Here is a 23,173-nt window from a genome sequence, read left to right as displayed (position 1 = left end):
ACTCTCACTCTCTGGAGGCAGTTGTAAACAGTGTTGTTTGTTGTTGCTGTAAAAGGAGCCGTGGTCAGCATGAATTCAAATCAGTTTCAATGGATTCCAAGGGTAATAACTTCCCAAGCATCCATAGATGCTTTTCAAACCACTCCTGCAGTATAATCCCCCTTTCCACTGCCCAGTTTCTCCCAAAGGCGGCTAAATCCTCAAAGCTATGAAGCTCATACCTTCAGTATGTGTTTAAACATCTATTTTAGCAGGAAAAGCATAGCTGTTTGGGATGTGCTGAGCTTTAGAATAAACTTAAGAGCAGTGGATCCAGCTGCAAGAGTGATACGAGAAGATTTTATGGATATTTTTACTGTGAGAATTTGTCACTATTGGTATACACTTATTTTTTGTTGGTTGAAATTATGATGTATTTTTTGTAGGTGGAGCTGAACTGGAGGGAAAACTATTCCCTAAACATGTTTGGTAATGTGTTTCTTAAGAATGGCTAATGAAAATCTGAATTTTTCTGAATATGTCACTCACTCTCCTTTAGAAGATTTTTTTCTCTGGTGTTTTTTTTTTTTTTTTGAAAAATGGTCACCATTCATTTAACTTGTTTGGGAGATTCTACTGTGCTGTTTTCCTGTGAAACTCCCGCAGTGTTTTGTGGACTTAAAAACTAAACCCAACCTTCAAACAAAAGGGTGAGTAGATAATGACTGCATTTTCATTTTTGGGTGAACTATGCCTTTAAACTAAACACCTCTGGGTTTTGACTGACAAGGGGAGAAATTTAAAGACATCACCTTGGGCTTTGCCAAACAGTGATTGACATTTTTCACTATTTCTGACCCTGCAGACAGAGACGCTGCAGCCCTGGATTTGTTGGATTTGTTGTTATCTGATTTCCTCTAATAAATAAAAACAATTTATACAGGGGTAAGTAAAAATCATCTTTAGGCAAGTAGATTTCTAACCCAGTTGCCCAACCAGGCAAGTGAAGAAAAACATTAACACTGTGACATAATCATGACATCAGCCCAAAAAGGATCTATAATCTACACCCAAAACAGTTGCTGTTCTCTGTCAATGAGCAAACCACAAAACTTTACAGCTGAATAAAAACACTGAATAAAAAGGCCAGAATCTACAGACTATAATATTTTATTTTTAATATACTGTACCTTCATATCTTAATAAGCAGTGTAGGTATTAGTCAATGCCACAAAAGTCCAGCAGAGTTCAGTAACCCGAAGTAACCAAAGTCTATCACCAGACGTGACTGACAGCAAAAATGAGCAGAAATAAAGCTCAACACACATTTTGAGCAGACTATCCCTCATAAGAACACCGGTGTCATTTTTGATCTTTGGCTCAGCTCATTTTCAGTTGCTTATATCAGTCAAAGCTCCTCTTCAAACTGCAGCTCATTTCACGTACTTGTTTTACGGCAATTTAATTGCATCAATTCTTCACTGTCAAGGCTTAAAATGAACTCCCACAGATGGTGATTGATCGTGTGTAATGCAGTTAGAGCGTGAAAACGGTCAACTCATCAAACTTATATTAAGACGCCTTAAAAAGCAATGCTTTATAGTTGGTGTGACGGAAGATCTAGCAATTTACAGGCTATTTTAAAGTTAGTGTCAAACTCCGTCAAAATGAAGCAACAACAAATTGCTTCCCCCGCAGGTACAGAAACAAACCCTCATATCTTTGGCTTGGCTCAACCAAGACAAATGGCACTTAAAAAACAAGAATAGGACCATTTAGGAAACACAGACAGAAACTAAACCAAAATACTTCATGTGTCATAATTGCTTCCATTGTACACTACAGTCTCAGAACAGCATGCAAACATTTCTTATATTCCTGCTGTCTTCCTCCTCAAGTTGAGATTCGCCTGCTTGACGCTGGGCGACCAATCAAAGGACAAATGATCAGTGACTGTGTCAGCTGTACGACAACTGACTTTTATTAGGGGTTGACCAATATGTTTTTTCAGGGCCAATACAGATTATTAGTAATCAAGGAAACCAATAACCAATATTTGGAACACTACACATTTACAGAAAAATGAAAATCTTTGTGTCAAAAGTTACAAAAACATAACACAAAATGTTGAAAGCTCTTCAAGCATTAAAGTTTAACAAAAAGAACTTGTCAACACTCAACCAGTTAGACAGTGTTGTAGGAAGGACACAAAACAAGACCGCAGAATGGTGACTGCAGACAGAAAGAGGCTGCTGCTTCAGAGACAAAGCAGCACATTTGTAAATTTAATTATCTTATCAGCAACTGCATTAAAAAAAAAACTCACTAATTCTGCAACTGATTTTTATTCCAACTCACGAGATACCAAGATTTTGTCATCGTCCCTCAGCGCCTCACTGAGGCTGAGATGCTGCCAGAAAACACATTTAACACACGGTTAATGTTTAGGGTTACACTAAGTGTGTGACATTACGCACCAAGGTTGGGTGAGGTCTACTGAACTGGCATGTGCCGATGTCCGTCATGAAACATCGCAATGGACGATGATATCGTTGATATTGTTTTTGGATACTTTGTTGTGTACTTTTTATTAGGACTGTCACATAAAACCGATGAGTGATGATGAATGAATGATAGTAAACAAACTAGATGGTCTAACAACAGCATAACCATCAGTGCAAAATAAAGGAATGTTGAAATTGAAAAATCACATCAAATCATGACCTTAAAATCATATGAAATCATGGATTGGGAGAATCGTGATATCCCTACTTTTTATATCTATAAATTGGGCTGTACGTCACTCTGTTTTTCCACTAGTAAATAAGATGCAAGGTGTTATTATTATGAACTCATTCTTCATTTTTGTGCTCGGTGGCAGACACTCAGCTGACAATGATTTCATCAGTTCTACAGCACTTCTAAATCACAATGTTACAAAGATAGAGGGCTCGGCGAACAATGACAATCAGGCAGTGTGAAGGACCACGGCATCATCCATTGGCCCTATGACATATGTGTTACATGATGTCACTGAAGATGAAGATGAGAGGCACATGATGAAAGTCACAGAATAGTGTGTTTCTTCCCGTGCTGACAGGTACCGTGCGCATCTATATGAGTCAATGAGTGAGCCATATGAGTGACGAAACGTCGTATCAGAAGGGTCTGGGAGTGAGAATGGATTCTGATAATTAGCACACTGATAATAGGTCAATCCCTCCCACCAAGTTTCATGAAACTACTTTTTCCATAATCCTGCTGACAAAAGACAAGCAGGCAAACAAACGGCACCAAAAACACAGCCTCCTTGGCAGAGGTAATAAAAACAACTGTACTTTATTCCTGATTTCCCAGCCTGTGTATCTCTTTCTGTTTCAAGCCTTACAGTCTGTGAACACCACACATCTGGCAGAGCTTTGGCAGGAAGAATTGCAGTCAACTGTGTGAGTGATGCCCACATGTGCACAAGAAAGTCTCCGAGTACATCCGGAGTGTTGGTGTCGCAGGGTGCGAGTGAGAAAGTTGCAGTGCTGTGAACTTAACAAGAGTTTCTAAAACTTCAAAGACAAAGTATAACTTTAGTCTAGTGGATGTTGCATCACCCCCCGACACACACACACACATACACAGGCTTTCTTGCGAAAAAGAGTTCCTTCTTCAGCCTGCTGTGTAACCACCACCACAGAATTGAGTTAATAATGAGCCAAGACATTTCAGTAACCATTGGTTAATAATCACTAAGTGCATGGACACACACACACACACACACACACACACACACACACACACACACACACACACACACACACACACAGAAGGAGAGCATGGGAGCCGTCTCTTCTTCTTCTCTCCCTGTTTCTTCCCTTATTCTCTTATTTATGACCTTCTGGAATGTCTGCCTCTGTGAGTGATGTCATTAGTTACTATTGCCATGGTAACAAAACAAATTCTCCCCCGCATACGGTCCGTACATTCAATCTTTCCTTTCCCACTTCACTTAAGTTGGCGAGTGTGTGTTTGTGTGTGTGCAGATGGTTGTATGGATGATAACCACCTCTGGACGAGAAAAACAACAAAAAAAAAAAGTGGGAGAACTACAGATTGAGTCTTTTCTGTCTGACTGCTGTGAAGCCTCATGACCCAGTGCAAAGCCAAAACTGCTCCCTGTAAATAGACTTGTTTGAAAAGCACATCACCACGCCTGCAGTGTGTCTTGTGTGTGTGTGTGTGTGTGTGTGTGCGCGTCTCGCTGCCATGGTAACGCCACAAAATTCTCCCGAGAGGGGCCGACAGGACCGTGGTGTGTGTGTGTATGTGTGCGAGGGACCCTTGAGTGTGTTTACAGTTCAGGTAAAGGGTGGGCTGCCCAACACAGATGCACATCTACAACTACATGAGGAAAGTTAACTGGAAACTAAATACTTTACTTTGTTACTTGTTCTACATATAGTGTTAAATATTTTTCTTAACTAAATTAATCTGTATACAGTGTAACTCTTTTCCCCATTTCTAACCTGGAAAAACTGTAGAAACAGCCGGCTGTAAATTATCAGTAGACTTACACAAAAAAATATTCCCATAGCTGTATATATTAACAAAAAAAAAGTTGGGTTAAGTTAAATTATTTATTATTCACAACCTCACACCCAGCATGGCAAGTGAATTGGTAATATTAATGCAATTAGCAGTGATGTCCCTGGGTACGCTTGTGTTCGACTGTTGGTTTTTTCACCTGGAAAAATATTATTACCTTCATGCGTTTGGCGTTTTTATCAAGATAGTTTCAACGCTAATAAGTCCTCATATTGAACTAAATTTAAAAACAGTGGTCATGAACAGTTAAGTTTTATTGTTACAGCCTGCTTACACCTAAAAATCATTTGTTGCATCAACAAGCCTCCAAAATAAAGAACAACAGAGAGGCTCTGGATTTATAAAACAGTCTTACAGCTCTAGATGGATCTGAAGTGAAAACAGAAGCAAAGTTTACCACAGCTTAAACTTAATGTCAGCTTTTGCGCTAATGTTAAGTTAGCTGATTATTTTTGGACTAGCCCTCGCACCAGAAATCACGCAATTATGTTTTAAAAACTAAAGTTATGTCTTTAAATTTAAAAAGTCAAGTCTTTTCGAGTCATCTGTCTCAAGTCTAAGTCAAGTCCCTAGTCATGAATACCAAGAACTTCTCAACACTCAACCAATACCAAGTCCCCCACCTCTCATACATAACCTGGAAGTTCTAAGCAGGTTAGCATGCTAACAAGCTAGCATATTGACATTCTATACATTCCATGCAAATTCTGAGCATGTTAGCATTAACCTTCACCTCCAAGCACAGAATGAAAACACACAGGCAGCACACACACACAGAGGTTAACATTAGCTTTGGGATGGAGAAAGTCATTACAGCGCTTTGCCGTCCGTTGGGTGTCTAGTCTTTCTATTTACTTGTCTTCCTACACTTATACTTCAACAGATTAATGACAAACAGTGACTTTCTTGACTTGTAAAATTATCTTTTAAATTGAAAAATGTATCATTCGTGGCAGAATTTAAATGGGATCAAAAATTAGTTGTCTCTTGCCATTTGACTACTGCTCACATATTTCCTGAACTTAGGTCTCTTGGATGTCTGCAGAAGAGGAGTTACTTCTGCTCTCTATTTGTACGTACACACCATCCATCGTGTTGGTAAGTCATTAGATTCTGGATATAGTGTTTCATGCATAAGTGTTGTCTTTTCCTAAAAGGCTGCATTATGATGTAATTTTCTGAACTTACCAGACTGTATTTACATACATTTACATACATAAATCAATAAAAATTACATTGTGTTAATATTTTGTGAAAGCACCAATAGTCATCCCCAAAATATTGTTGAAATATCAAGGGATTTGGTCAAAAATATGGCGATAATTTCATTTTGTCCAAATTGCCCAGTGTTGCAATTCAAACTAACGCAATACATCATATTCTATAAGATCATTATACGTTTGGACTATTTCAGAATTTATGTATGTAATTTTAGAGAAAATGTACATACAAAATATATCTTATATTGCAGAATAGCCTTAAAATACTGAGATATTATTTATAAGACATATCACACATTTAACAAGAGGCGCGCTTTGTGCTCCAAAAATATATATTTAAATATATAAATGAATATCATGAACATGCAACGACGAGTGAACTCTTGGCTTTAATGAATAAACTGAATGTTCTGAAGTCTCAGTCAGATGTTGGCTGAATTCCTCATTCATGCTCTCTGTCTGCTGTTCCAGGACAGACACAGTACGACTGTGATTTGTGTCACTGTGATCTGCGAAACAAAGGCTATAGACTTTAAAAACTTAAGTTCAGTCCACAAGCATTTCCCAGAAGTGACTTCAGAGTTGCATAAACTGTCTGTATGAAGTGCTGAGAGATTTTTATTATGTGTGCGGGTTGGAACAGATGAACTGGTGTTTAATGGGAATGCCTTTCTCCAACTGCAATATGTTTCATACTAGACTGACACTGATGATTTTGCTCACCAGGGGTGTGTCTGAAACGTTTAAATTTGGGGCCAGGTAGAAACACGGGGGACAGAAGAAGATACAGCATAGCTTCTGCTTTATTTTCAGGTCATTTCTCTTTGGTTTTTGTTACAGTCTAATTGATCAGATGAATATCTGTTGCTTTTAACTGAAAGAAAAACTGTGTAACAGTACAATCAATTTGTTGCCAACAGCTTTGGGACATTAAACAGAGAACAAGTATGACCACAGAGCACGTGTGCATTTTTAAAGTTTAGAGTGGTAACATCTCAATATTTATAAGTCTGGTTGAAATAGCCCTCAATCAGGAATCAGGGATTTGTTTATCAGAACAATAATCAAGACTGTAATAAACAGCAGATGATCACACACCAGTGAAAACATTATGTCTTTGAACATTATTAAGACAAACACAAATTTAGAGTTCAAACAATTAGGCTCTGACTAACTACCGCTGCCGTGGTCTAAATACATCAATGAAGTGCAATAAGCAGCAGAGACTCACAGAAACACATGAAGGTCACATCGCAGTGCTGATTTTGTTTGGAGAAAAATGAACATCGAAATTTAGCTTTCATCACTTTACCAAAGAAAAAAGCATCTGAAATTTCTTCTGATGAAATAAAACAATCAATATGCGCCGGCCTGCGCTCAAACCGTGAAGTATTCTCTCTAATGTCTAACGCCGGCCAAACTCAAACAAATGCATCAGTGATTCCTACTTTGAGGACACACACACACACACACACACACACACACACACACACACACACACACACACACAGAGCCAGGTACACGCCAGGGTGAGCTTCAATGCAAGTCCATCAAGATTTTAATGATGATCCGCAGTATTGCATCATATTGGCTCATCTATTTATATTAACAGAAAATTAATCAGCAGCTATTTTGATAATCACTTACAGTTGATCCTGTTTATCAAGCTAGATTTTTTTTGGTGTCACTTGCCAACTTTCGGAGATATCAGCCATAAAGATGTCTGCCTTCGCTCCAATATACTGGGACCAATAGGCACTTGGCTTGTGGTGCTCAAAGCACCAAAAAATACAACAACAAAAAAAGCCAACAACAGTGTCTCTTTCTAGAGACGATGGCCCAGTTACTCAAGATAATCCACAGACCTTGATGTAAGCAGTTTCATTTCTATCAGAAAGAAAGTAGTTCCAGTCGATGCTGAAGTAGTTCTGGTTAATTCTACTGCAGAAAGAAAGTAGTATAGATGAATAAATAGCTCTACGAGACAGAGGAAGAGTATGCATCTTTGATTTGGGGGTGAACTGTCCCTTCAAGTCACATTTAAAGTAGAAATGTTAATTACATTAACAGGCAAGGTTAATCTTATTAAAATGATTTTTTTAATCACGTTTCAATTATATCTGTTTCCGTGTCTGCCGAAACTTTTTACTGATTTAGATAAGCACATTACAGACTTTTTATGAGATGAAATTAAACAACCAAGGATAAGTAGAGCAATGTTACAAAGTCATTAATCACGAGGTGGACTCTCTCCTCTTATTTTCACACATTACTACTAGGCTGCAGGTTCACAGAGAATAATCAAGTGGATCAAGCTGGTGTCTAAATAAAGCTAAATGAATCCTTTTTTCTCTTCTAGCATTAGCAACCTTTAAACTACTCTTCTCTCCAGGACAATATTCATCCAGCCCTTTCATAATCGTAACACTGAACATTTTGGCACAGTTTTGTACGAACTTTGGCTTCAAAAGTTGGTCTACTCTAACTCATATTCATACATGTTAACTCAAACTCGTGTTTCCCCCCTGTCTGGGCTAAATCCTGTATTCTGCATTTTCCAACATTGATAAATATCACATTGGTGGGGTTTTCAGGAGTGTCAGGGATATATCAGAGATGTAACATCCCTCAGTCCCATCTGTTCTGTTACTTCCAAGTATGACACTTCACTAAATCTAAAAATCCTAATTTCTCTAATTCACTAGACGCAGCATATGTTGTAATCCTGAAACACCTCCAAAGGCTAAAAAGTTCATATCCCAAATGTATCAAATTATCAGCTCAGTTACTGACACTAATAATGTCTAAATTAAAGAGGATTGTGAAAAGTACGTGATGTGAGGACACCAGACTCACTTTAGAATCGGGCCCTAATTTAGGTTCATAAAAGTTCATTGAGTGCAAAGTCACATTTACTACAATTCAAAGCACTGCATCACCTGCATAACTGTAACTCAAAACCTTTAAAAATGTACCTGACTGTGTTGGATAGCTGCAAAAGATGTCACAATCTAATTAACTTTAATTGTATTATTATTATTCAGTGAGTTTTACTCTCTTTCTTATGTTATGCATTCTATTTTCATCTTTATTTTTATACTACTTATACTAGTATTATCAAGTAGGTTTTATCCATGTGAAGATGCACTCTATGTATTTTCTTATTTTGTCTTACTTCTACTAGTGGGTTTTATTTTCATCTTATGTCATCTTACAATATTGATATTCTATTCCTGTTTTTATATTCTATGTCTTTTTTATGTGAAGCACTTGGTGGTGTAATTTTTGTTGTTGTAAAGAACTTTGGGCTTCGTTTCTTGTATAAAAGGTGCTATATACTCTGCCCAACAACTTACAGGAATACAATAATGAAAATCTTGTCAGTTCCTTAATCTAAATCTTCAACCCAGCGCTTGGATGTACCATACATCATTGGTGTTCAGGGTGAAGGCGGTCAAACTTTGAAAAAGAAAGGCTAAAATATAATTTCTTTCTCAACCCTTTTGGCACATCGGAGAATTTTATTGGATTGGAAAGTCTTCCATGAGACTGAGGGATCTGGTGTTTTTTTGGGTTATTTTTCCCTAAAATTGGAGAAAATTAAGTTTTCGCTGCGGGGACTTCTTAAGAAATTCAAATCTACTTGGGGTCCGATCATACGATACTTCCAGAAATGAAAGACTCTCCCTATTGATACATAACTTTTTCTGGAAATATTTTTTAGCCCATTACTTGTTTATTTGTTTTTATCTGTTTATTTTTGGTAAGACTTCATATTAAGGTGCTTGTAGTAAGTGGGCAACCTGAATATGTGTTAATAAGACTATATCAATGTTAATAATAGCATAATAAAGATGTGTATTGTTAGTTTGGGTTAGGTGTTAAGGTTAATTAATTATTTATTATGCACCTAATAACCAAAAAATGCATCTATTAACAGTTAACAGTTATGCATTAGTTAACTGTTAACAAGTGCATCATAAAGAGTTAATTAACCTTAATAATAAGTATTGTTAAGAAGTGCTTTGTAAGTGCTTATAAATGTCTTATAATCTAATAATAAAGTTATGCTTATAAACACTTACATAGTCTTATTAACACATAGTAATGTTAAAAAGTAGCTTATATGGACCTTATTACATATTACCTAACACTTATTACAAGCACCTTTAAGTGTTACCTTATTTATTTATTATTATTGATATTTTTTTCTTTATTAGCATCTTGCATTTTATTTATCTAGTTGACATTTGAGGCTGTGTGATTTGTTGTGTTTTGGGGGAATTAACTGGATGGGGGAATGACTGATGGGGAGAAAACTGCAAATTACATGTGTAGTTTATGACTGTGTTTGAGAATAAAGATCGTACCAGCTTGGTTCCACCTTCTCAAACGTGACAATCGAGAACTGAATGTCTGACAAGTTTAAGTAAGTTTAGGTTCATCTCCCACCCCTTCGATGTCGTAATGTAGATACTGATACTGTCAACGAAAGCAGCACTCGATGTAAACTTTATGTTCTCAGACACAATCCACCTGTCTGGCCATGGCGTGCACACACATGGTGACATACACACTTGTGCAACACGAGCAGCCCTGCTGTTGATCTATTATTCCTTTACAACATTTCTCCTAGTTGATATTTTAAGGACAGCTCTGTTCAGATCCACTATTTGTTTTCTCCTCCAAGGTCTCGAATTCACACACAACGGTGCCAATAATAAACTGGACTGAAACCACAGAGAGGGAAACGGTCCAGTCTCTCATTCACTGTTCATGTTTGTGGAGATGAAAACCTCAAGAATAAGGGCTTAAAGGTACAGTAAATAATTCTGTGGCAAAAGAAAGTTGAAAGTTGTTGAGTTTCATTCTTCGGATGCTTGCATTTCAGGGTGACCAGACATCCTGAAAAGTCCCAGATTACAAGCATTTGTCCCAAATCCTGTCCTGCATGTCCTGAATAATGTGGTAATAGATAACATGAACCACGAGTCCATGAAACTATTTTGATCAAGTAAGTCACTAAAAAAAGTGTCTGTAGGCTCCTACAGCTTAATGACAAGCTTAGCCGCTGAAAAGACGTTTGAAATGACTGTAACATGCGTCTCACTTGGCAGGCAGAGAGCATAGGCACATCGTATTTGTGTGTTTATGTGGGTGTGCATGTGATATGTGCCAGCTCTGTGTGTGTACGTGCTGCTCTGGAGTCAGTTTGGAAGAATTTAGGTAGAAATAAATGATTCTATTTCAAAATAGGTCCACCCAACCAGCAGACAAAAAAACATCAGCCCACGCCACGGCAACACTTCAAAAGTACCACAGTTCCGTGGAAAAAACGCAGACCTGGCAACCCTGACCAGGACACGTGCCTCATATTGTCCTCAGAAACGGTCCCAATAAATTATCTTAGTTATTTTGTACATTTTAATCCTTCTGACATGACACTTCCATTCTCACCCTCGGGAGTGAGAATCAACAATCAACTATCCCACTATTTATCTCCAAACTCCTCAATTTTGAGATTGTCAGTTATTTCAAACATTTTGTTGTTTATTTAGAGCATGTTACACAACTTTATGGATGTGCGCAATTAGTCGACAACACCCTCACTAGTCAGCACCAGAAATGCTAGTCATTTAAACTATTTATCAATATTTTATTCATGTACAATGACAACTGTTGTTCTAAGGTGTTATGCAGCCGCCGCCATTAGTCGGGGCTGCAGCTCCATCAGACAGCAGCCCACATCGCCCAGCATGAACATCTCGATGATCCGCCCAACCCCGGATGTTTTTATCAGCAAAGTCAGTCAGACGACAGCTCGTAAATCCAGCACGATCTGGCAGTGTTTTAATCTAGGAAATGAAAATAAGGCTGAATGTAGACTGTGACACAATAAACTGATATATAACCACCTGACTGGAGCATTCAGCACAGACACGGACAAGCAGAGCAGGCTGCTGCTGCTGCTAGCACTGCTAACGTTAGCCACACTGTGTAGCAGCTCGTCAGCTCCAGGTAAATGATGTCGTGTACCCCCAGACACTGTGATCCTTTTCAGTCTGGCAAGGTGAGGCATTTAGTGAGCCAGTGCCTTGTTTTGTAAGTTAATGTGCAATGTTCATATTGTAATTTGAAGAGCTGACACGCTGAAATTGCTGTTGCCTCACTTCAAGTTTTGTTTCCCGTGGAGGGTCAAGCTGCACTGTTTGGATGCTGACTGCAGGCCTGCTCATATTAGCTGCAGCTGCTGAGGTGGACTTGATTTCCAGGTGATGAAAACCTGTTAACTCTTTAACTTTTAGATTTACTGTATTTTGTTTTTGTTTAGAAAAGTTGCCCTTGTCGACTTTGCATTTGCATTACAAATACTGCAATAAGTGTTGTCTATGTCAAGGTTTTCAAAGTTTTTAAAAGTTTTAAAAAATTGATTAAGAATTGGTACACTGTAGTACTGACGAAATTCAGTTGGTTACCTTAAAAAGTACAGAGTTTGGTGCACGAGCCTACAGACTAGCTAAATTACATTAGCTACATGCTTACATGCTTAAAAACGGCTGTAAAAGCTAAAGATGTTACGCCCAATGACACCAAATATAAACTGCCTACCACAACTTTAAATGACCTTTGTTTTAAAATTCTGTGCCATATCGCTAACTCATTTAAGTTGTCAAAAGAATCAATACTTCAATACTTTTTCAATACTTCAAACACAATACAATACTAACATCCAATAGTATCAAAAGTGCTGAAGCTGTAAAAAAGAAAAGAAATCTAAGTGATAATTTAAGACTTCAGTTCAGGTCAGTCTTAATTATAGACATTTTTTCTAAAATAACATAATAATAATCGTCAGTAGTGAAAACATTGAATGATCTTCAGGGCAAAGGACAAAATCATATATCATGACATTTTTGATCAAATAACTCGATGTAGAGATTGTAACAGTATTGCAGCAGGGTTTCTGCAGGTTTCAACAACTTCAATTTAAGACCTTTTTAATACAGTGAATGTAATTTATGACCTGGTTTCATTTAGTAGGTGCTGCTTTTTTCTCAGAAACACACTTAAAAGTGAGACTGAAGTTCAATCCAACTTTAGGAAAAGTAATGTTTACTCCATAATGTTTTGTAATTAAGAGATTTTAAATTTTACCTTTCGACACACCTGCAGGAACCCTGTGTATGGATGACTAACGTAGGGACCATTTGGTGCTTTCATTGAATATTAACACCGTGAGATTTTTGAGAAGTGATTAAAGGCAAGTAAAAGAACAGCTAACACAGTCTGGTAAGTTCAGAAAATGACATCACCTCACCGTAATGCAGCTGTTAAAACCAGGAAAACACAACATCATATCAGGATGTAACAATATCTAAAATCTAAGACAACATCTAGTCTCATATGTCAATATCAATATGATATTGATATATTGCCCAGCCCAAACTAACATTATATCAAAGTTTATCATGTCACAATAAGAATGTTAATATGGGGTATCTAATTATTGATACAAAAACATTTTAAAGACCCTATTTTCAAGCCTTAAACATCAGTTTGACTGTATTCTACAATGAGGCCGTGAGAAAGACTTTAGCAGAGCTTACTAAATACATCTTTGAGTCCTGCACTCTCACCTCAGACAGTCTGGACATTACCCAGATGAGTGCCTGCAAGTAAATGACCTTTTTTAAAATTCTTTAAATAATGAGTGGATAGATAATACAGGCCGAGCGCAGCCTTCAGCGTTTTAAAAATGAACATCGTTAAGTTCTCCGCTGGATCTCGGCTGGATGTCTCCTTCTGCCGCAGTCGACCATGAAATCAGAAATAATTAAAAGCAAAATATCTGATTTGAATTCCGTGCTCCTGTCTATAGGGTGGGAGCAGCAGACAAGAGGCCAAATTAGTGATGACGGTTAATGTTCACAGTCGGTCACCTCCACATACAGCTACCGCTGGCACTGTAGGACCAGCAAGGTTTTTTTTTCGAGACTGATGCAATTAGACACCCAATATCAGAGACAGATCCTGCTGCAGGGTCTGTCTGTGATAAACGTGACACCTAACAGAACACTTCTTCCCTCGTATGCTAATACTCTCGCTAAATGTCAAGTGATATGAAGGAACCTTGCTGGGATGAGAGGGAAGCTTTGAATACTTTCAAAACAATCACAAATATTACCAATACGCCTGCTGTGGAGAATTCCAGCTGAAACACACTTTCACTTGCATCTAAAACCTGATTTCAGAGATATTCATGTGCTTATTTAGTAAAGTCTCTAAAGTTCCAAAATAACACACATAAGCCTGGTACGTAAGACAAATCTGTGGGTTCAATGAAAGAAGTGAGGGGAAGTGTGAGGGGAAATAAATAATTGATAACATATGTCTTCCATCGGCGCAGAACAGAATGTTCTCGCTGCAGCAGCACCGGAGGCTGCAGACCGATGTTCACCGCAAACACCAGGTTCACTTCTCTGGTGACCAGCTTCCACTTAAACCATCAAACTGAGGCACACATGCACACACTCAAACACACACGCAGTGTCACTTTGGCCTTGGATAGAAACCTGCACCACACAACAAAGGTCACCTTTAAGTAAAGAAAGTTTTTATTTTTTTAATCATTATTATCCTTCCAAGTATCAAAATTCTGCACATTTTTCCTCAAAGATTATTCGTATGTTTTTCTCTCTTTTGTTTTTAACGTTCTATACTGGTGCACGGTGATGGTTTGGTGCGAGCTTTTCAAGACCACATTAATCTAATCACTACATCTGTCAGAGCGCCTGCGCATGACTGCAACTATCAGTTCTTTTCATTAATGGCTACTCTGAAAACTATTTTCTCAGTTAGTCAATTATTCATTTATGGCTAATGTTAGAAAACTGTCACATTTTCCCAGAGCCAAAGGTCACCATATTCAATTGCTGGATATGTTTGACCAAAACACAAATACTACCTCTTTCTAGTAATAAAAAAAAATGTAGGAAAAAAAAGTAAATGCTCACATTAAAGAAGTTAGAGGAAGCAACATTTTTGGCAATGATGATGACAACATCAAAAACAAAAACACTGATCAAGTGAACTTGGAGTATAGACAGATCAATCTCACATGTTTGAATGACACAAAAATAGTGTTGAGGTGTAAATAAAAACATGGCAAAGCTTCCTCTGGTACCCAGTTATTAGTCACCACATGGCCGACAAATACCAATATCAACAAAAATGTATTCATTTGTCAAAAGGGAGAAAAATACATAAAAAAAATAATGAAAATAAATAGAACTGCAAAGATTAGTTGATTAATTGATTAGTCGATTGAAAGAAAATTAGTAAACAACTAGTCTGATAATCAGTAAATCATTTCAAGCACAAATGTCAAATATTTGCTGCTTCCAGCTTCTCAAATGTGAGCATTTGCTGCTTTTCTTTGTCATTTATGACAATAAAAGAGGAGTCTTTGGATTCTGGACTGTTGGTTGGACAAAAGAAGACGTCACTCTGGGTTCTGGGAAATTGTAATGGGCATTTTTCACAATTTTTTTTTATATTACACTTTTTTTTTTTTTACTACCAAGCGATTAATCAGTTAATGGAGAAAATCATCTGCAGATTAACTGATTATGAAAATTAACTTTACTTGCAGCCTTGCAACCAATCGACCACTTGTTTAAGATCTAACATGACAACAACAACAAAAACAAAAGCACTTATAAAATGAACCTGGATCATTTTCTCAAATTTGGATGACGCAAGAAAGTGCTGTGGTGTGAACAAAAACATGGTAAAGCAGCCTTATTAGTCACCATATGACCAACAAACACCTATGTGAACAAAAATCTATTAATTTGTCCAATATATACATACACAATATATACAATATACAATTTTTTTTAAAAAGAGAAGCCTCTTACTTCCTTGCCACGTTATGAAACTAGTACATCGTTGTTGAGGCAGTGTACTTACAGCACGCTGGTGGCCAGCGGGATGTCCGCCGCTGCTGGGGCCCTCTCCAGCCCGATGTTGGAGCAGTTGACGACGCAGGACGCCTGGGGCCCCGCCAGCGCGCAGCTGCAGTTAACGGGACAGGGGCTGCAGCTCCTGCCGCCGTCCCCCTGCGACCCGGAGCCCCATGCCTCCAGGCAGCAGAGCGCCACAAGCAGACCGGACAAGAAGCTAAACCTCGGGACGCAGACGCCATGTTTTCGCTTGGATAAAGTCTGTCCATTTCCACAAGGCATAGCTCACTCACATCTCATCGCCTCTGATGGTGTAAGTCCTCTCAGTCTGGGAAGGAACTGGGCACACAGGACAAAGACAGACACACGCGTCCTTTTTTGCTCTCATGTGAGAAGACAAACACAGAAGAAGGGATGGACTTTTTGACACTCGTATCTCCCTTTGCGTTTCCTTTCTTCTTCTTCTTCTTCTTCTTGGATCCCCTTCCTCTGAAAATCTAACGGAGCTTCTCCACAATCCTTTCAGGGGAAAAAAAAAAGTTTGGGAGAACTTCCTCTCTCCTCCTCCTCCCACTTGTTGCAGTTCCCTGAGCCGCCGCTGAGAGCTGGATTTCCTCTCACTCCGTCCTGCATGTGGACAAACAGTGTTTTCATGGATATGGAGGGTCATTTCAACCAGCAAAACAAAAATCATGAGACAAAAAGTCTAAATTATAAGAGAAAAAGTTTACATTCTGAGACAAAACGTCGAAATAATGACATAAAAAGTCATAAATATGGGTTAAGATAAATATGAGGGGTAAAAAAAAAGTTGTAATTATAACAAAGTCAAAGACAAAACTTTGATAAAAGTTGAAACTATGAGACCAAACATAGAAAAAGTCGAAATTATGAGATAAAAAGCCATAGTTATGAGTTAAAAAGTCTAAATTGAGAGACAAAATGTCGAAATTATAAGATGAACATTTGAAATGATTAGATAAAAAGTTGGACTCATGAGTTTAAAAGTTAAAGGTCATATTTATGAGATAAAAGTTGAAATGATGAGTTAAAAAGTCATGATTATGGGATAAAAAGTCAAATTATGATATAAAAAAGTCGAGGTAAAAGTCTTCATCATGTGTGAAAAAATCAAGATTTGTGAAATGAACGTAAAAATTATAAAATAAAAGAGTGATAATAATGAGATGAAATCTTGAATATATGAGGGAAGTCATAAGATAAAAAATTAAATCTAAAGACTTAATGTGCTGCCACACATAGACTGTTCTTTTCTCCAATTAAGAATTGATTAAAAAGACAGACAGTACCAGAAATAAAATCTGTTCAGCCTTGTATTGAACAAAAAAAAGTAAATAAATATGTAATTATTGTCAATATTTAATCAAGTCCACTCAAAAGTGTAGTCTTCTTTGTATTATTTTATTTATTTTTATTTTATATTTGCTTATTTGGCAGGGAAAATGCACAGCTGTTTAGCTGTACCAGAGTTAGCTATAAGTTAGGAGCTCTAAGTTTTTATCTGTAGTCCCTGGGCAGGAAAACAAGGAATAACATCTCTGCTTTAAAAGAAAAAAAAAAAAGTCATTATTGGATTTACCTACTAAAAGGCCTCAAAGCAAAAGTTTGGGCCCTACGTTTGCCCTCATTTGATTAATATATGCACCATGTACAGTATGTTTGACACAAGCCTGGTTATAACGAAAATGTGCTTTGACATTTCCATTAATATTCAGCTTTAGTGGTGGCCACATGTTTCCCATCTAATTTAGCAGTTAATCCCCACACAATTAAGTTAGCAAAACTGACTGACGTCCAGTCATATGAAGGCTTTGGGGACCCTGAGGGTCTGGGGCACTCTGATTTACCCACTCTGGAATCCAGGCATGATCAAAGTACAAGGTTCACTTAATTCATGCATAAAATCTGGTAAATAACAGTGCTTGACTAACTCTGACTACAAAAACATAGGAAATAAATATCTATACAATAAAACGATTAATAAAAACAACACAAAATATGCAGAAATGAATATTCTTGGCTCAAATGTGAAATTCTCACATGTCTGTCTACACTTTAGTCACAACCATTGACCTCAAAAAGCTGCTGCTTTATGTATTTTGTTCAACAAAGTCTTTCTGAGGTTGATGCAGATGCCAGAAAAGCAGACACATCCAGGGCCCCGCTCTCGCTGCGGGCCCCTTGAAACAATCAAGGGGCAGCTATTCTGCCTGAAATGCAGTTTCCAGAGCCTCTACTTTGGGCTTCAACTCTTTACATTCAGCCCAGTCTGACACCAAAGCGTATAATAGTCCCGCTAATCCACTAGAATACCATGTCAGTGTCACGCTTAGCTTACATCCAATAAGTAGTTCACAAGTGTGTGGTTCAGTACCAGCAGGGGGCGATAATGATGGGAGCAAAGGACAAACTTATTAGGCTATAAAGAGCGAGATGTTCGTGTGGGGAGGAGGCTGGGCTAATGGATGAGTAAAACACAGAGGGCTGATTCCTGTATGTGACATGTTGTCAAAGTTTTAAACACACAGTACATAAATTCTGCTGCCAGGTGTCTCTTTTACATTAAAACAACAACAAAAGACGAAGTGTGATGATGTTGTAAAGTAACGGGGGATCACGGCAGGTGTTATCACCACTCAGGCATAAATCATGTTCGTGGAGGAGGTAATATGTGCTGCAACTTCCTTCTTCTGTCTCCGACGTATCCGACATGGTTTCACAGAAGTTATAGCAAGAGCTAGCGGGAAGCGCTAGCCTTGAATAAATTACAGATATTGAATTTAGCCATTATTGGAAACATTTGGGAGAATCTAAGTACACAACTCAACAAAATATAGAACATATGTCTTGTTGTTTTAGACATTTGAGTGCAGAATCATTACGCAGCTCTCACTCAGTTCTGATGGTTGATTACTGCACTGCATTCTGTGGTGTGTTATTTAACTGGGGGTCCTGCATCATCCTGTTATATGTCAGGAAGTAATTATTTTAACCAAAACTATCACTATTTTTACCTCTTTTCTACAATAACCAGATATGATACCTGATAATATTTGCTGTTCAGTTAACAATAGCACTTTGTGTTCAGAAAGTCAGACAGTCATCCCCAGTTTCAGCATCCCTCCTTTAAGTCACTCATGGTTCACAGACCCGGAGTCTGCAGTGTTGCAAGCACACAGTGTTCATGTGCACAGACAGTGGGAAGACTTCTCCTCACCAATCACAAGAAGCCTTTCATCTGTCAATCATTGTCATTCAAGCGTCAGGCCCCAACTTCAGAGACTTTCGTCATCTGTGTCATTCTGGACATTGGCCATCACACTGCTGGCGTTTGAACTTTAATTTTATCTATACCTGCAGTTTCTGGTACTGCACTTTTTCATCGCAACCGAGTTTTGAACTTTAACACGGTGTGACAGCGGGACTTTTCATTCCTGCACAGTTGTGGATTATTTCTGGATGTTTTCTTGTTATTACTGTGCATCCATGATAACGAACCACATCACCCTCACTTTCACAATCACATCCATATGAACATACATCCAGCAATAAGTGTCAGCATCTCTCTGAGAGTGTGTGTGAACTGGATTTATTGAATCACTAAATCAGTCCTGTTCTGACCAGACAACCTGTGGAGAATGCAGATTCATAGTACTTAAAGGTTAATTGATCACAGAGGTCACAAGCTTGGTATTCAGAAAGAGAACAGCTCTGTTACACTATGTGCTGGGAAAAGGTGGTAGACGTTTTTGTCTAGTCTAAATGACCACCTTCCTGTGGCACTCACCCCCAGTCTGATGAAGTGCTGTAGAAACTGGTTCCCCTGCACGTACAGAACAGCATCCGAGCCAGCCTGGACGCTCACCAGTTTGCATTCAGAACCAGTACATCCACAGAGGATGCTATCTCCACCACCCTCTTCACTCACTTGGCAAGGCAAGGCAAGGCAATTTTATTTATATAGCACCATTCATACACAAGGCAATTCAAGGTGCTTTACAGAACTTGAAAATGCATTAAATTAGAAACAATAAGAGAGCATTAAAATTGCATTTGAGATAATTAAAAACAAAAGCTAAAAGCAGGACAATAAATAGTTTAAAACATTACAGAAATGCATATAAAGAGAGAAGCAAACATAAAACAAAAGCGGCAGTAGACAAATATAAAAACAATAGCTACAGATTATCCTAAAAATATGTAACGTATCCACTTCACTGGTAGGCTGCAGTAAACAGTAATGTTTTAAGACCTGATTTAAATAAACCGACAGTTTCAGCTGACCTCAGGTGTTCTGGAAGTTTGTTCCACAGGTGAGGAGCACAGAAACTAAAGGCTGCTTCACCTTGTTTGGTTCTGATCCTGGGAACACTGAGTAAACCTGTTCCAGATGATCTGAGGGGTCTTGGTGCTTCATAACGTATAAGCAAATCACAGATATATTTAGGCCCGAGACCATTTAGTGCTTTGTAAACTAGTAACAAGATTTTAAAGTCTATCCTTTGACACACGGGAAGCCAGTGCAATGATTTAAGCACTGGTGTAATGTGCTCCACTCTCTTGGTGTTGGTGAGGATTCTGGCAGCAGTGTTCTGGACAAGCTGCAGTTGTCTGATTGATTTTTTACTCAGACCTGTGAAGACACCGTTACAATAGTCCAGCCTGCTGAAAATGAAAGCATGAACAAGTTTTTCTGTATCTTCCCTAGACAGAAATCCTTTAATTCTTGCTATGTTTTTAAGGTGGTAGTAGGCTGATTTAGTAATTGTCTTTATGTGACTGGTGAAATTTAGGTCTGAGTCCAGAATGACACCAAGATTTCTGGCTTGATTTTTAGGTTTTAGCATCATGGATTCAAGGTGAGCACTGACTTTTGATCTTTGTTCTTTAGGGCCAAAAACAACTATCTCAGTTTTGTCTGTGTTTAGTTGTAGGAAATTCTGGCACATCCATGTATTGATTTCATCAATGCACCTATTTAACAGATGTAGGGGACTGTAGTCATCTGGTGACACTGTAATATAGAGTTGTGTGTCATCTGCATAAGTATGGTAGGAGATGTTGTGATATTCCATAATCTGAGCAAGAGGGAGCATATAAATGTTGAAGAGAAGAGGCCCAAGAATGGACCCTTGAGGAACTCCACATGTCATTTTTGTTCGCACAGATTCATAATTGCCAAGTGACACAAAGAAATCCCTGTCTTGTAAATAAGATTTAAACCAATTTAGCACAGTACCAGAAAGTCCCACCCACTTTTCAAGTCTGTCGAGCAGAGTCTTATGGTCGACTGTGTCGAATGCAGCACTGAGATCAAGTAATACCAGAACTGAAATCTTTGATGCATCACTGCTCAGATGAATGTCATTCAGAACTTTTACAAGTGCAGTCTCAGTGCTGTGATGTGCTCGAAATCCAGACTGATAGACATTAAAGAAATTGTTTTGCACCAAGAAGGCATTAAGTTGCTGAAAAACAACCTTTTCAATGATCTTTCCTAAAAAAGGTAGGTTTGATATGGGCCTGTAATTGTTTATTACTGAGGCATCCGGGTTAGGCTTTTTTAAAAGAGGTATAATGACTGCGGTCTTCAGGGCCGTTGGAAAAAGGCCTGACTGAAGAGAACTGTTTACTATCTGAAGTATATCTGATGCTATGCAGTTAAAAACATCCTTAAAAAAGCTTGTAGGCAGAGTGTCGAGGCAGCAGGTAGTGGACCTAAGATTTCTGACTATGTCCGTCAAAGTTGCATAATCTAAGGGGTGAAAAAGTGCTAAATTAACTGGAGCAGTGTTATGAGGCACAGGTGAAATAGGTGAAATAGCCACTGTGTTGACTGTCTGTCTTATCTTTAAAATCTTGTCTGTAAGAAAAGAGGCAAAGTCATTGCATCCCTTGGTGGACAGCAGTTCAGGAGGGACTGATGCTGAGGGGTTTGTCAGTCTGTCAACAACAGTGAATAAGGTCCGTGCATTGTTGTTATTTTTGTTGATAATCTCAGAGAAAAAGGACTGCCTTGCCCTTTTTAGCTCCAAGTTATAGATGCGCAGACTTTCCTTATAGATGTCATAATGAACCTGGAGTTTGTTTTTTCGCCACCTGCGTTCTGCTTTTCTACATTCTCTTTTTTGAGCTTTTATCAGTGTGGCATTCCTCCATGGTGCTTTTTTCTTACCAGAGACAACTTTGACCTTCATAGGAGCAACAGTGTCCATAATATTCATAGCTTTAGAGCTGAAACTATGAACCAGATCATCGACAGAGACTGAGGGCAGAGCTGGTGTAGGTGTAAAATCCTGGGTGAATAGTGTACAGGTGTTTTCGTTGATATAGCGTTTTCTGATCACCTCTGTTGTAGTTTTACTGGTGTTAGCGGAGATGGCCATTTTAAAGAAAACACAGTAATGATCAGAAAAGGCAACATCAGTCACCACAACCTCAGAAATGTTGAGCCCTTTGGAAATAATTAGATCTAAAATATGTCCCTTATTGTGTGTTGGATCTGTTACATGCTGGGAAAGTCCAAAGTTGTCCAGGATGTAGAAAAGTTCTTTTGCACTGCCATCTTTGGGATTATCAATATGAATATTAAAATCACCCACTATAACAACACAGTTGAAATCAATACACACAACAGACAATAGTCTAGAAAAGTCATCAACAAAGTGTGCATTATATTTTGGTGGCCTGTAAATGGTTACTAATACTGCTCGACAGGAGGATCGCAACTGCAGTGCTACATATTCAAAAGACTCAAACTTCCCATATGATAACTGTTTGCACTGGTAAACATCCTTGAATAAAGTGGCTACTCCACCTCCTTTCCTAAGTTGTCTAACTGAGCTGATAAAATGGAAGTTTGGGGGGGCTGATTCAATAAGAACTGCTGCGCTATTGTTTTCATTTAACCAAGTTTCAGTTAAAAACATAAAATCAAGGTTTTTGTTGATAATAAAATCATTAATTAATAGTGACTTGCCAACCAGAGACCTGATATTTAATAAAGCAAAGTTTAGTGTACTAATGCTGTTATCTGACACAGTCTGTGGCTGACGCATAACTGGAGTCAGATTAGGTAACGTAGCTGTGCGTTTTGAATACACATTGTTTTTCCTGATGCTAGTCAAAACAGGAATGACAGACCTTGGAGACGCCTCTGGCTGATACTTTTCAATCTCAAGATGTGTTTGACCATGCCACCGGCTATTTAAGATTGCCGGTATGTTTAAGGAAGCGGCATGGGGTCTGTCTCATCTCTGACAAGCAGCTGGGTGATTGGGTCTGGGGCTGCTATTTAAGAGTTTGTCAGTTTGACTAAGCTTCAGCGTGAGCTTGATTGGTGAGCGTGGTGGAGGAGGGGAAGGTTGATGCTGGTTCCATGGTGGTTGCGGT

At 38.3% G+C, this 23,173-nt stretch overlaps 1 protein-coding gene across 1 annotated transcript in view; it reads right to left on the bottom strand.

The window, feature by feature from the left end:
• The window catches only part of pkd1a (polycystic kidney disease 1a), a 111,157-nt gene extending 94,889 nt beyond the window's left edge, over positions 1–16,268 (bottom strand). Inside the window, exon 1 of the mRNA XM_084716039.1 lies at positions 15,768–16,268. Within this exon, the coding sequence (XP_084572165.1) occupies positions 15,768–16,042 (275 nt within the window). The 5' untranslated portion in view covers positions 16,043–16,268. The remainder of the gene's footprint in view (positions 1–15,767) is intronic.
• Positions 16,269–23,173: the final 6,905 nt, after the last annotated feature.

Source organism: Lutjanus erythropterus, chromosome 3 (genome assembly GCF_056507025.1).
Source record: "Lutjanus erythropterus isolate fLutEry1 chromosome 3, fLutEry1.hap2, whole genome shotgun sequence".
Lineage (NCBI taxonomy): Eukaryota > Metazoa > Chordata > Actinopteri > Lutjaniformes > Lutjanidae > Lutjanus > Lutjanus erythropterus.
The sequence above is the reverse complement of the archived record's forward strand: the minus strand, read 5'-3'. Positions and strand labels throughout refer to the sequence as shown.